Raw genomic sequence first — 12734 nt, forward strand, 5'->3', positions numbered from 1 at the left:
GTGGAGAGCCCATTTGCTCCTGAGGCCGTGTCCATAGGCGGGAACAGAAATACGATGCAGACAAGGAGACTTAACTGTAACGGTGTCCCTCTTCAGTACAGAGTGGCTCGGGTGCATGGCTTTCTTTTTCATAATGATTCATTTACTGTAGGTGATACAGCAGCCTACTGTTGGCTCCTTTGTACAATCCACAGTTCAGACACAGAGCCTGGTGAGTGGGAGGGCCGGAGGGTGGCAGCCTGCTCCTGACCCAGGCCCGGCCCTTCCGTGTGGACTTGGCAAAGGTGGATAAACCCATGGAATGAAGAATAATGGGGTATAGGTAGCATCTTTGCACAGCAGGCAGGGGACTGTTAGGAGACCATCCTGTAGAACTGCTGGGCCTAGGCCATCCAAGGAGGGATTTATCAGTAAGGAAAAATAAGTTTTTTGTTTTTGTGTTGTTTTGTTGTTGGTTTGTTTGTTTTTTTTTCCCCAGGTTTTTTCAGACAGGGTTTCTCTGTGTAGCCCCGGCTGTCCTGGAACTCACTCTGTAGATCAGGCTAGCCTCGAACTCAGAAATCCACCCACCTCTGCCTCCCAAGTGCTGGGATTAAGGAAAAATAAGTTAACAGTTTAGACCAGAGATGCTGAGCCAGCATGTTTACAGTTTTTGGCTCAAAGCTGGTTATTTTTTCTTTGGAGTGCAGGATCTATTGGTTTACCTCTAAATTAATTTTAGAAATATTCCCTATGAGGTAAGACTCCCCACCCCCTAGGGGATGGAGGACAGGGAGCTGGCTCTGTGTGAGCTGAACTTGTGACAAGCAGAGTCATCTGACAACTTGTCAGCCCACCAAACTCTGTTTCCTCCCAGGTTATTTTAATGCAGAATTATTAAGTGTTATTTTGTTCCAGTTTCAGCCCTGTGATTGTCCCTTTAAGGGGTGTGTCATCTCCCTACTAGAGAGCTGCACTGAACTGCTGCTTCTTTTTATTCCTAGCTTCAGTGTTCTGCCCAGACCTTTGGTGTCTACACTGCTCTGGTTCCTCCATCCCTTGCTTCCCCTCTCTGCCTGACCTTCCTTGGCTACAGAGCACACACCCTGGCCTCCTCTAGAGCTTGCTCAGGTCCATAGCGTGTAGCAGCTGTGCTCTGTCTGCCTTCCAGTCACCGCACACACCTCTGCTGCTTCTTTAAACACAAGGAGGAAGGCCATTGCCTAGGCCTAAAATGTCCTCCCCTGTTGTCTGCTTGCATCCTTGGGTAGTTCACAGTATTCACGTTTCATCATGGGGCCTGTTTGACCCACCACTAAGATGGTGTTACCACCCTGAGGAAAGGCCAGGCTCAGAGTAGCTAGCTGCACTTGTCAAGGCCAAGGAGCCAAAGAGTCAGCCCGGACCTTGCCTGTGCTGCTCTGCCTCTCCTGGGAGGAAGCTCCTCAGCCTCCAGGTCTGCACTCAGGTTTCCCTCCTGGGCCCCTCCTTTGCATCCAGCTGCACTGAATGGTCCTGGCTTCCCTTCAAGCACTCAGTGATATCTGAGGTGGGCTCACCCAACCTTTATGCCCTCCTGTTGATCTGTCATGTCCAGCTCAGATGTCGGGGTCCTCTGTATCAGCTCAGCTGGGGAACAGACAGTGAAGTCCAGATAGCAAGACAAGAGATTAGCACTAATGGCACCTGGACTTTTAATTGAATTAGATAGTGTTGCTTTTCTCCTCTGTTCTCAAAAGTATCTGTAGAACTATCTCATTTTAGAAATAAGAAAATTAAATCTAAAAATGTTAAGAACTTGAGGACCTCTAACTATAAGCAGTAGAACCAGACCCACCCATAGCCTGGCCTTTTCCTCAGTATCACATTCTGATAAACAGGGAAGCTAAGCCAGTGGCCTTATGCTTTCAGGAGAGATGAGTGCTGTACTGGCTTGTACTTAGTCAGATGATAGAGTTAATCACTGAGCGGAGTGGAAGCAGAGGGTGTGAGTGGGTGCGGTGGTAAGCATGGTGTTCTCTGGTAAAGGCAGCTTCTGTTTCCCAGTGACTTATAGAACAAGTGATTAACCACGAGCCAGTCAGTGACATGGGAGGGCCAAGGCTCGGCGCCTCTCTGGTGAGGGCAGCTGGAGGGCTGGAGCTAGGGAGCCTAAGGAGATAGGCTAAGGGTCCCCAGCGTGCTCCTGCTACAGGGCCAAGGTGAGCAGCTGCTGCACAGCTCCCAGGGTTGAGTGAGCACCTGCTGGATGCTTGCTGAGTGAGCGGGGTCAGCGCTGTGAGACAAGCTGGCCTAGAGAAGAGAACAGTGGTTAGCTAGCCAGATAGGTAACTGGTGGGACTGCAACATAGATCAGAGGGCGTTGACTCCTGATGAGGAGGTGACCGGAGCCAGATCCTGCCTCTGAAAACAATAGCTTTTAATTTCCATGATCACAGGCCAGAGACTGACAGTTCCCATCACCCTTCAGAAAAAGGAGATCTTTCTAAAGCTGAGAGGAGTTTGGCCACAGAACTAAGACTGAAGTGGCAGTCACTAGAGGAGAGGAGACCAAGACTGGGAGGAGTGGGGTTCACTGGGAACTTGGCTAGACAGGTTTGTAATTGGTGGCATGGTGCACAGGAGGACTAGCTATGAGTGCTGGAGGGCTTGTGACATCTGTAGGCGCAGCCCAGAGAAACAACGCAGTCAGTCTGGAAGTTGGGGGCACCAAGAGAATGGGGGGTATGTAGGAGCAGGAGGGGCAAGAAGAATACCGCTCCTGTCGGAGGGAGGCCGGGGTACCAGAGGTCCTAGGAATGGGAGCCTCTTAGGAGCTGCAGAGGTACAAGGTTAAGGTGAAGCCAGAGATGAGCCAGACCCCAAATATCCAGAGAGCATCAGGGAAGAGCATAGGGCAAGCAGAGTGGAGGCCAGCTGCTGTGACGAAGGCCCCGTTGACCCTGAAGAACAGACGGGGCCTGCCCTCCTCAGTCTTGTTGGTCATGAACAGCTAGAGAGTCTTCTGAGAAGTAATCTTGTCTCTTCTTAACTTCTCTTCAGACTGCTGTTGATGTTTTTAAAAGGATAATTTTGGAAGCAGAAAAGATTGATGGAGCAGCTTCACAAGGAAAGTCTTCGTGCTCGGTAATGTGACATTCTGCTGCAGAACCTGCGGACACTGGGAATATCTTCCACCAGAGAAGCAAACTGCCCATCATCCTTGAAGATAAACTATGCTTCTGTTTTCTTCTGTTAACCTGAAGATGTTGTTTGGGTCAGAGGTCCTCCCCTTTCAGATTATGTTAACGTCTGACTCTGTCCAAATGAGCTCACTTCCATTTTCAAATTTTAAACAATCATATTTTCAATTTATATATTGTATTTCTTAATATTATGACCAAGAATTTTATCGGCATTAATTTTTCAGTGTAGTTTGTTGTTTAAAATAATGTAATCATCAAAATGATATACATGTTACACTACTATTAACTAGGCTTCAATATATCAGTGTTTATTTCATTGTGTTAAATGTATACTTGTAAATAAAATAGCTGCAAACCTTAGTCCTTGGTTGCTGCTTTTGATGTACTGGTTTTTTAACCAGTTGGGATGGGACATGGTGGTGCACATCATTTGGTTGGTTGGTTTAGTTTGCTTTTTTTGACAGGGTTTCTCTGTGTAACCCTGGCTGTCCCGGGACCCACTCTGCAGACCAGGCTGGCCTCGGACTCCAAAGTTCTGGGATTGAAGGCGTTTGCCACCACTCACTGCCTGGCTTAACAGTGTTCCCTGATTCTGTTAACCCTGACTCGTTCCCCACTCAGCCCCAGACACCTCTAACATCTCCCTCTTAATATCTTCATGTTCTCTCCTGCGTCCGGTTAGTGCCTCCTTTGCAATGTTGGTTCATCTTGTTGTGTTTGTCTTCCGTGGTAACTGCAGTGGCCATGCTGTGCCTAGTAGACATTATTTCATAGCACTCTCTCCTCCAGCTCGCCCTGCCCCCGCTCCCAGTGTTCTGAGGAAGGCAAGCTTGCTTTGTAATGGAGCCCCTTCCCTGTTAAAATTTCACAGAGCCACTTCTTTCTTTCCTTTCTTCTCTTTCTTTCTTTCTTTCCTTCCTTCCTTCCTTCCTTCCTTCCTTCCTTCCTTCCTTCCTTCCTTCCTTCCTTCCTTCCTTCCTTCCTTCCTTCCTTCCTTCCTTCCTTCCTTCCTTCCTTTCTTTCTTTTTTGGTTTTTCGAGACAGGTTTTCTCTGTGTAGCCCTGGCTGTCCTGGAACTCACTCTGTAGACCAGGCTGGCCTCAAACTCAGAAATCCGCCTGCCTCTGCCTCCCAAGTGCTGGGATTACAGGCGTGGCCACCACTGCTGGGCCACAGAGTCATTTCTAGAGATCATAATTCTTTTTTTTTGTTTCTAAGATTTATTTATTTTATGTATGTGAGTACACTGTCGCTCTCTTCAGACACACCAGAAGAGAGCATCAGAACCCATTACAGATGGTTGTGAGCCACCATGTGGTTGCTGGGATTTGAACTCAGGACCTTCGGAAGAGCAGTCAGTGCTCTTAACCGCTGAGCCATCTCACCAGCCAGAGTCATTTCTGATACCAAGCAAATGCCACAGTCAATGTAATGAAGTGCATATCTTAAAGGGTGGTGTCCGCCTGCGGGCACTGCCCAAGGAATGAGAGGTGATGGGTTCCTTCCTCTTCCATCTACCATGGTGGCCAGTGAATAGTGCCCCTCGTGAGCCGTCTTGCAGGGACTGGGGAGATGATCCAGTTGGGAAAGTGTTTGCACCAACATGAGGACCTAAGATGAGAGTCCCAGATTTTAAAACAGCCTTTCCCGGGAGGCGAGAGCTGAGGCTTCCTGGAGCTGGCCGCCCGCCACCCTAGCTAAATTGGGCAGCTCTAGATACTGCGTCATTAAAGGCAGTGTTTATCTTGGTGGCACGTGAAAGTAATCTTAGATTCATTGAGCTACAGGAAGCACAAATGTAAAAGTAGGTTTATGTTTAAAGTATTTTACAGCTCAGAATACAAGTAAAATCACATTACAAGGTGAGATTTACATGGGGTTTTGCTAAAGCAGCCATCTGCTCTGCCCTCCCCAGTCTGACGTTTCTTCACCAGCTACCTCCACGGCTTTCCTAAACGTTGTTAGTAGACCCCAGCCGCCTCTGCTTCGGCTCATCCGCGACTGGTGTCTTCCAGTGACTTGGTGCACTAATCTGGCCTGTTCTGTTAAGCCTCTCACTGGGCCTTTCTTCGGCCTTTAACTGGGATGCCTTCAAGCAGGAGGGTCAGGTGAAGAGGTAGAAGAAAAGAATTTTTTAAACGAATGTACAAACTCTGCCTGGTGAGTTTTCTGTCCCCACCTTATCCTTGGGCTCCAGCTTTATCTACTTGGGTTTTCTCAGGGGCGTTTCTAGTGTGGTGGTGGTGGTGGTGGTGGTGGTGGTGGTGGTGGTGGTGTTCCCCTGTTGGGAGTGTCTTGCCATGCTGACACCCAGGCTGGTTTCAAACTCAGCCATCGCACCACAGTGTCCTGAGTTCTGGTCCGGCAGGTGTCTGTCACACCCAGCACTCCCAACATGGAATTACTGATTTTACTCAGAAGTGTGATCTGCCTCTAGGATCTCAGCTTGACTCCCACCTGTTCCAGCCTCTGCCCCCCATACAGCTCTCCCATACATCCCTTCTCGTTACATCCCGTCCAGTGCCATCGTGGACAAAACAGACTTCCTCCATCACTTAAAATCCTTCACCAGTAACTACGCTGCATCTAGACTAGTGCTGCCGAGGCCAGGCGTGGGTTTGCTGATGCCTCCAACCCTAAGCTCGCCCTTCACTGGTGCTGTCTGTTCAGTCTGATCTAGAACCAGGAGGCCTGTAAGCCGGGTCTGCCCTTCCCTCTGCCTCCAGTGTTCTCTCGTCTAGAGGCTTCCACGTGGACCTGAAGCAACCTTGGTGTGCTCAAGCCCTGGTGCTTCATGCAGAACAGCGGATGTCAGCTGATCATCGCCAGGGCCCTGGGCCCTTGAATGTATGGGCCTTGTTGCCACACTGCAGGGTCCCTGGTTCCTCCCCAATGTCACACTTGGAGCTGTGAAACAGACACTTTCTACTGAACTGCTTCAAGTGCCTATGATTTTTTTTTCTACTTACCGTGAGAATTTACAACATCTTAATTCTTAACACTCCTACTCAGAAATCCAAGTCGATTTCAGTAGCTAATCAAAGCAAGCTGGTGTGTGCATAACTCCATTTACTTGCCTTGTTTCTGCTGCTGCTGCTATGAAATGACACATTCATATGCAGAATGCCTTTACCAGACTTGTAACTGCTTATTAAAGATATGAGAGATGGAAACCAGAGATGTTGGTGCACACACCTTTAGTCCCAGCTCTCAGGAGGCAGAGATTGGCAGAACCCTGAGTTCAAGGCCAGCCTGGTCTATCGAATGAGTTCCAAGACACGGTTACACAGAGAAACCCTGTCTCAGGTAAGAGTAGGACAAAACTATGTGGGTGGGATAGAGCTCCCTGAGCAGGAGGCCTAGGTTCAGGCCCAGCTCTGAAAAGGGAAGGGGAAGGGACACAGTGGTCATATTTTTGCATGTTTTCAGTTACGTTTAATTATGTGTCTAGGTATGCACGTGTGTGTGATAGACCCTGGAGGCCAGAAGCATTGGATACCCTTTACGGAAGGTTGTGAGCTGCCCAGTCTGAGTGCTGGGAATCAAATGAGCGTCCTTTGCAAAAGCAATACATGCTCTTAACTTCTAAGCCATCTCTCCAGCCCCCTTTACCTCTGTCTCACACCTTTACAGATGCCCTTTGGTTCTTCGTGTACATTAGCTTCTGTCTTTGAGTCTTCCTGAGTACTGTGGCCAGCCATGGCCAATGGCAACCCACCTGTGGGATGTATACACACATCTCTGCCCTGCCTCCTACATGCTCTGGGAATTCTGCTGCTGAGGCAGTTACACGCCCTGCCACTGGTCCGCAATGGGGCAAGGCCAGGCCTTCAGTTATCGGCCCCTCTCCTATCTCAAGTGGAAAGGTTTCTTCAGCCTTGGCGCCCACTGCCATGTGTGATGCCGACTCAGAATGCAGCCCTGGAGATCTGGAATTATGCAGGGGACTCAGAATATGCTGCTGCTAATCTTGAAGAGGAGTACTCCCCTGCTCCCCTCCAAAAAGGAACTCTAGTGCCTGTGGGCCTGAGAAATGAGTTCTCAACCCACTGTTTCCAGAGTAGCAGGCTATTGTGCACCTTTGAGGCCAGAATGCCTTCCAAAGCATTCCTCAGAAAATTCCTCAGATAACTCCTTTCCATCCCTCAAGGGGAATGTTTTGGGGGTTCCTCCCTGCTGCCCCCCACTTTTGACAGCTTACTGGAAGGCAGTGGCATCCTCAGTAGCTGAGTTAGCTCTGATGTGAACCAGGCTAAAAGAAGCCCAGGGCTCCTTGCTGACAGAGAGGAGGCCAGTAGTTCAGAGAAGTCGGGGGGGGGGGGGGGGGCAGCTGGCAGAGAACGCCTCTTACTCATGGTTTTTACTGAAACGTGTTTAAACACAGCTGAGCCTGACACCCTCAGCTTAGGACTAAGTAAGACTCAAGAGTACCCCAATTCTGCACCTAGGCAACTCCTATAGCTCTGCTTTCTCCATAAAACTTTGCTGGGGATTGTATCAAGGCTGCAAGTGGGACTGGAGAGGTGGCTCAGAGGTTAAGAGCACTACTGTCTGCTCTTCCAAAGGACCCGGGTTCAGTTTCCAGCACCCACATGGCAGCTTGCCATTGTAACTCCAGTGCCAAGGGATCCAGACCCAGGGGTATGTGATACCCCCACACCAATGCCCAGGAGTGTGTGATACCCCCACACCAATGCACATAAAATTAAATATTTTTTTTTTAAAGTCTGCAAGCTTAGATGTTTCCAGAGCCTTTGGCAAACACATGGATAGTTCATAGCTGACTGTTGCTGGCCACCCTGAGGGCTCATCAGAACTCACTCCTCACTATTTGGTGACGCTTCCCTAGCAGCCACCAGCATGGTGGGTGGCTCAGACTTACTTCCTTCAGCAATGTGAGCTCACCCCCAAGTTCCACATCCGTCCAGGCAGAGCGGACTCCCAAGCGGCCTCTCCACACAAGCTTACAAAGGCTGAGAAAAATTCTTCATACCAATTTGACCTGTGGCATCAGCAACACTGGACTCTGCTGACATGGTGATAGAAATGCAAGTCTGACATGATTCATCCATCAGGAGACCTGCTGTTCAGTGTCCCATGTCACAAGCTGGGCCTTCAGAGCTAGGTGCCCAACTGCTATTGCAATGCGGTAGAATCTGTCCCAGTCAACAGCCAGGGAAGCTGTGCTGATAAGAGCTTGGTTCATCTTCAGAGGAACAGATGTCAAAAGTCCCACGTCCGCTCCCACAGGTTTGATTGGTTTATCTGAAGGCTGTCCTGGAGATCAGCTCTGATTCAGCCTCCAACTAGCTGGGAGCGTGACAGCACACACCACTGATCCTGCTGTGTTTGGTGTAATTTTTTATTACATTTTTATCTACTTCCTGTATGTGGACATACAGAGGACAACTTTCCAGAGTTAGATCTCCTCTCCACTGTGAGGCTTCTGGGAATCAAACCCTGGCCATCAGGTTTGGTGATGAGTACTTTTAGACCCACCGAGCCATCTCATTGGCTCCGGGGCTTATGATTTTTATGGTATGTCCTCTCACAACAGACAGTTTAGATTCCAAATACGGTGGTCTTAGTAACTGAGACTTTTACACAGTTCTTTCTGCTGCCCAAAGCCTGGGCAGAGCCAACCTGTGCCCAGCAGGGAGCGGTTCTGCACCGAGGAAGCACCAGACTGCGTGGGACCTGCCTTTTTATCCCTACTGCCATGGACTGAAAGCCAGGTAAGTCAGAAGCCTTCGTGATGGTGAGGCAATCATCCTGAATTTCATCCTAAAACGAGCAGCAGCCTGGTGCGGAAGCCAGAACAGCTGAAAGCCTGCCTTTCCTTGCTGACGTCCCCATCTCCTAGGCTGTGAAGGAGCCTGCCGGGCACAACCTTTTCTGCATCTGTAACTGTGGTGCAAAAAGTGCTCAAGTGATGCCCAGAGCTGTCCTGGCCTCTTGCCTCCTTGGAGCACCTGGTGTCGAGCCAGGAAGGAAGGAAGCCGCTGCAACCAGCTGCTACCAGCTGTGCAATCTGCTTCCCTTGGCTTCCCCATCTGTGAAATGCAGCCTCGTCTGAGCCCAGTGGTCTCAGCTGTCTCTTGAGCTGGATTAAAATGTCCACCTGAAGAAACTACAAGTAAGTCCTCAGTTTTTATGAGAACTTTTTTTTCTCTCTTTAAAATTCAAAGAGGTTCCCTTTGAGTTATTCTTGGCGCATGGCATCTATAGCCTCTTGGCCATCGGCTCCCCAGCAGGCAAGGTGGTGTGCACTCTGCTGCTCCTACTGTTGGAGAAAGACATAGCACCCTAATTTCTCTCTCCACATCTCTAAACAAGTGTCATCCACAAATTCCACAGAAAGTATTGGGTCACCTCCCCGGAACGAGAGGAGATAAACACATTTTGTGCCCCTTCCTTCAGCTACCAAACTTAAAACAATGAACCTCAAAAAATTAAAGGTTTTAGCTGGTGTAGGCACACACTTTCCCGTGCCAGCACTTGGGAGGCAGAGGCAAAGCAGATCTGTGAGTTCAAGACTAGCTTGGTTTGTGGTTTCAGGCCAGTCAATGATGTCCTGTCTCAAAAAGCAAGCTAATTAAAAAATATTCTTCAGAAATCCATGCAGGGGAAAGGAAAAAGCTAAGATCTGGGTGCAGCCAGAAAAGGAACTTGCCTCCCAATAAAAGATAGGACACAGTTCCAACAATCTATATATGTGACCACCTTGCAATGAGAGACCAAGGGAAGACAATGATGGGCCAGTGATTGACAGGATTACACCTAAATCCATAATTACACATACCATATAACCCTCCATTTCAAAGATGGATGTGGGGAGTCAGTGGATTCTTGGTCTCCTTAGTGAGATGTTAAACATGTCTCCTTCTCTGTGCCTTATTGTGACTTGGCTCTTTGACTGGCATGCTGGAGATGAGGCGGTCTAGCCAGAGGTTCAGTTTCTACCCTGAAGTCTGCAGCAACCAATAGTTTTACATTAAAGAGCCAGGTTACATAGCATCACTTGTTGTACAGGAGGATTTCCTCATCCCTGAGGGCAACCAGACCTTGGGGCCCTGTCTAGTATTATAATACATAGCAACAGACCAAACCTCAACAATTCCCCTTTTTTAGTCTAAATAAAAAGGCTCATTCTCCTATAATAATAAACACCATACAGTAGGAACAATTATGAAACAAATACAAAAAGAATTAGGTAAGAATTACTTTTTGTTTGTTTGTTTGTTTGTTTGGATTTGGTTTTTTCAAGACAGGGTTTCTCTGTGTAGCCCTGGCTATCCTGAAACTCACTCTGTAGACCAGGCTGGCCACGAACTCAGAAATCCGCCTGCTTCTGCCTCCGAGAGTTACATTTTAAAAAGGCCAGTTAGTTTGCATTTGGCAACTCAGGAGAAAGTATTTCATTATCTGTCCTAGCTTGGTGAGTTCAGAGTTCTGCAATTAAACCAATTTCTATTATAATTTGCATTATTAACCTAAAAATATTTTCTTAGACCTAAAACATTTTCCTAAATGCTAAACAATTTAAGTTTAATTGTGAGATTATATCTAGTCTTCAACCCATTAAAGACCCAAGAAGGAATAAATATTACCTGCATGCATATGCAAGAAGCACAGAAACATAGCTTCCAAAAACTATTGAAATGACAGAGATGGTTGACTGTCTAGATAGTCCCCAATATTCTTTATAATGTTACAGCATCTATCTTTTGCCTTCTGACCCAAAATATCTGACAGTATGTGAAGCAGGAATTATGAATGACTTGCGTACCCTATCTTGGTAGAGATTGGCAATCTACTTCCCTGTGTCTGTTTATCCTTTCTGGACAGTATTTTAATCTGCATATAATGTTAAGGCACTTTCTTTGCCAGGAGGCTAGCTTGCCATTGAAGCATCTCCATACGGAAGTTTCTGAACCTCATCATCCTTTCCAGAGTTGGATGGAGAGTTGACATGCCTCAATGTCACAAAAGATCTTAAATTAATAAAATTATGTTTAAATGCCATATTCTGTGAGTCTCTGAAGTTTTTAAAGACCATTTTATAGTGTATCTGAACAAATATTGCCTGACTTCAGCTACCTATTATCTGTTTAACCCAGGATGTATATTTCTATGATAAATCCATCCTAGTATCTAACATGAACAATGAGTTTGATTGACTATTAACTTGTATTACTTAATTATTTTAAACAGCTTGCAAGAGCAGCTATTAGAAGGACTGGTACTAGACCTTCTGTTATTAAATGAGTTGCATGGGCACAATGCCTAGACAAGAGTTGAAGCATACATAGATTAGGCTGTAACAAAATTAATCTCAACTTTTGTATCAATATACAAAGATGTATACTAATGATAACCTTAAACCTGTATCAATATATAAAATTCTGTACCAATGTAACAAAATATAACCACATTCTGTGTCAAAAGATAAAGATCTCTACCAATGTAATCTTATGGCTATAAACTGTCTTTGGTTTAAGAACTCTCTCTCTCTGTGTTCATGCCTCTTCCTATGAGCCCACATCACCTGGCAGAGGCGGTCCGAGCAGTAACCCTCTTGCCTCCTGCTGGTCTGCTCCAGTCAAGGCAAGCCCTCGAGCTTAGCACAGGTCCTCCGCTTGCCACAGCCCAGCTTTGGTTCAAGACCGCATGCCCTTTCCCAGAGGCCAAAGACCACGGACGAATGCTGCCAGGCACACCTGGGCATCACTTCCCTTCTGCCCAGGGTCAGCATGCCCCAAGGACACCTCTGCCAGCCCCATACTACCTGCCAGACATAGCCTCACAGCCCTCATTTGCCCCAGGACCTGGCTATGCTGAACTCTGACTCCAGCGTCAGTTCAGCCTAGGTCCAGATACTACGCTTGTGCCTCACAAAGCAGGACCCCACCTCCACACACTGCAGATTTCCTCTGACACTGAGCGACTTCTAAGCCTCTCCCCACTCCCCACTGCCCCGTTTGCTGAACTGGGACTGATGGTACCACTGGGTGGGATGCCCTGAGCGGAACTGGAGTGTCTTCGTTAGGGTTTTCATTGCTGTGAAGAGACCATGACCAAGGACAGCATTTAATTGGGGCTGGCTTACAGTTTAAAGGTTCAGTCCATTATCATCATGGCAGGAAGCACGGCAGCATCCAGCTAGACATGGTGCTGCAGGAGCTGAGAGTTCTAGATCTTGATCCAAAGGAAGCCACAGGAAACTGACTTGCACAGGCAGCCAGGGAGAGCGTCTCTTCTGCACTGGGCAGAGCTTAAGCATAGGACCTCGAAGCCCACCCCACAGTGATGCACTTCCACTAACAAGGCCACACCTCCTAATAGTGCCACTTCCCAAGGGCCGAGCACAGTCACATCACACACAGGTCTCCTCACCCCACATAGCCCAGATGGTGAGCATTGACTAGAAGCCCCAGGAAACATGGCAGCTTTACCTCTGACAGGGCTCACTGGTCCTGTGGCTCATTCAAGGAGGATGCCTGGGCTGGAGAGATGGCTCAGTGGGTAAGAGCATTGGCTGCTCTTCCAGAGGTCCTGAGTTCAATTCCC

At 47.9% G+C, this 12734-nt stretch overlaps 1 protein-coding gene across 1 annotated transcript in view; it reads left to right on the forward strand.

The window, feature by feature from the left end:
- Rheb (Ras homolog, mTORC1 binding) overlaps nt 1-3524 on the forward strand; it is a 37245-nt gene extending 33721 nt beyond the window's left edge. The window contains exon 8 of the mRNA XM_052172998.1: nt 3022-3524. Coding sequence (XP_052028958.1) covers nt 3022-3114 — 93 coding nt within the window. The 3' untranslated portion in view covers nt 3115-3524. The remainder of the gene's footprint in view (nt 1-3021) is intronic.
- Nucleotides 3525-12734: the final 9210 nt, after the last annotated feature.

This window comes from Apodemus sylvaticus, chromosome 2, assembly GCF_947179515.1.
Source record: "Apodemus sylvaticus chromosome 2, mApoSyl1.1, whole genome shotgun sequence".
In the NCBI taxonomy this organism is placed as follows: domain Eukaryota; kingdom Metazoa; phylum Chordata; class Mammalia; order Rodentia; family Muridae; genus Apodemus; species Apodemus sylvaticus.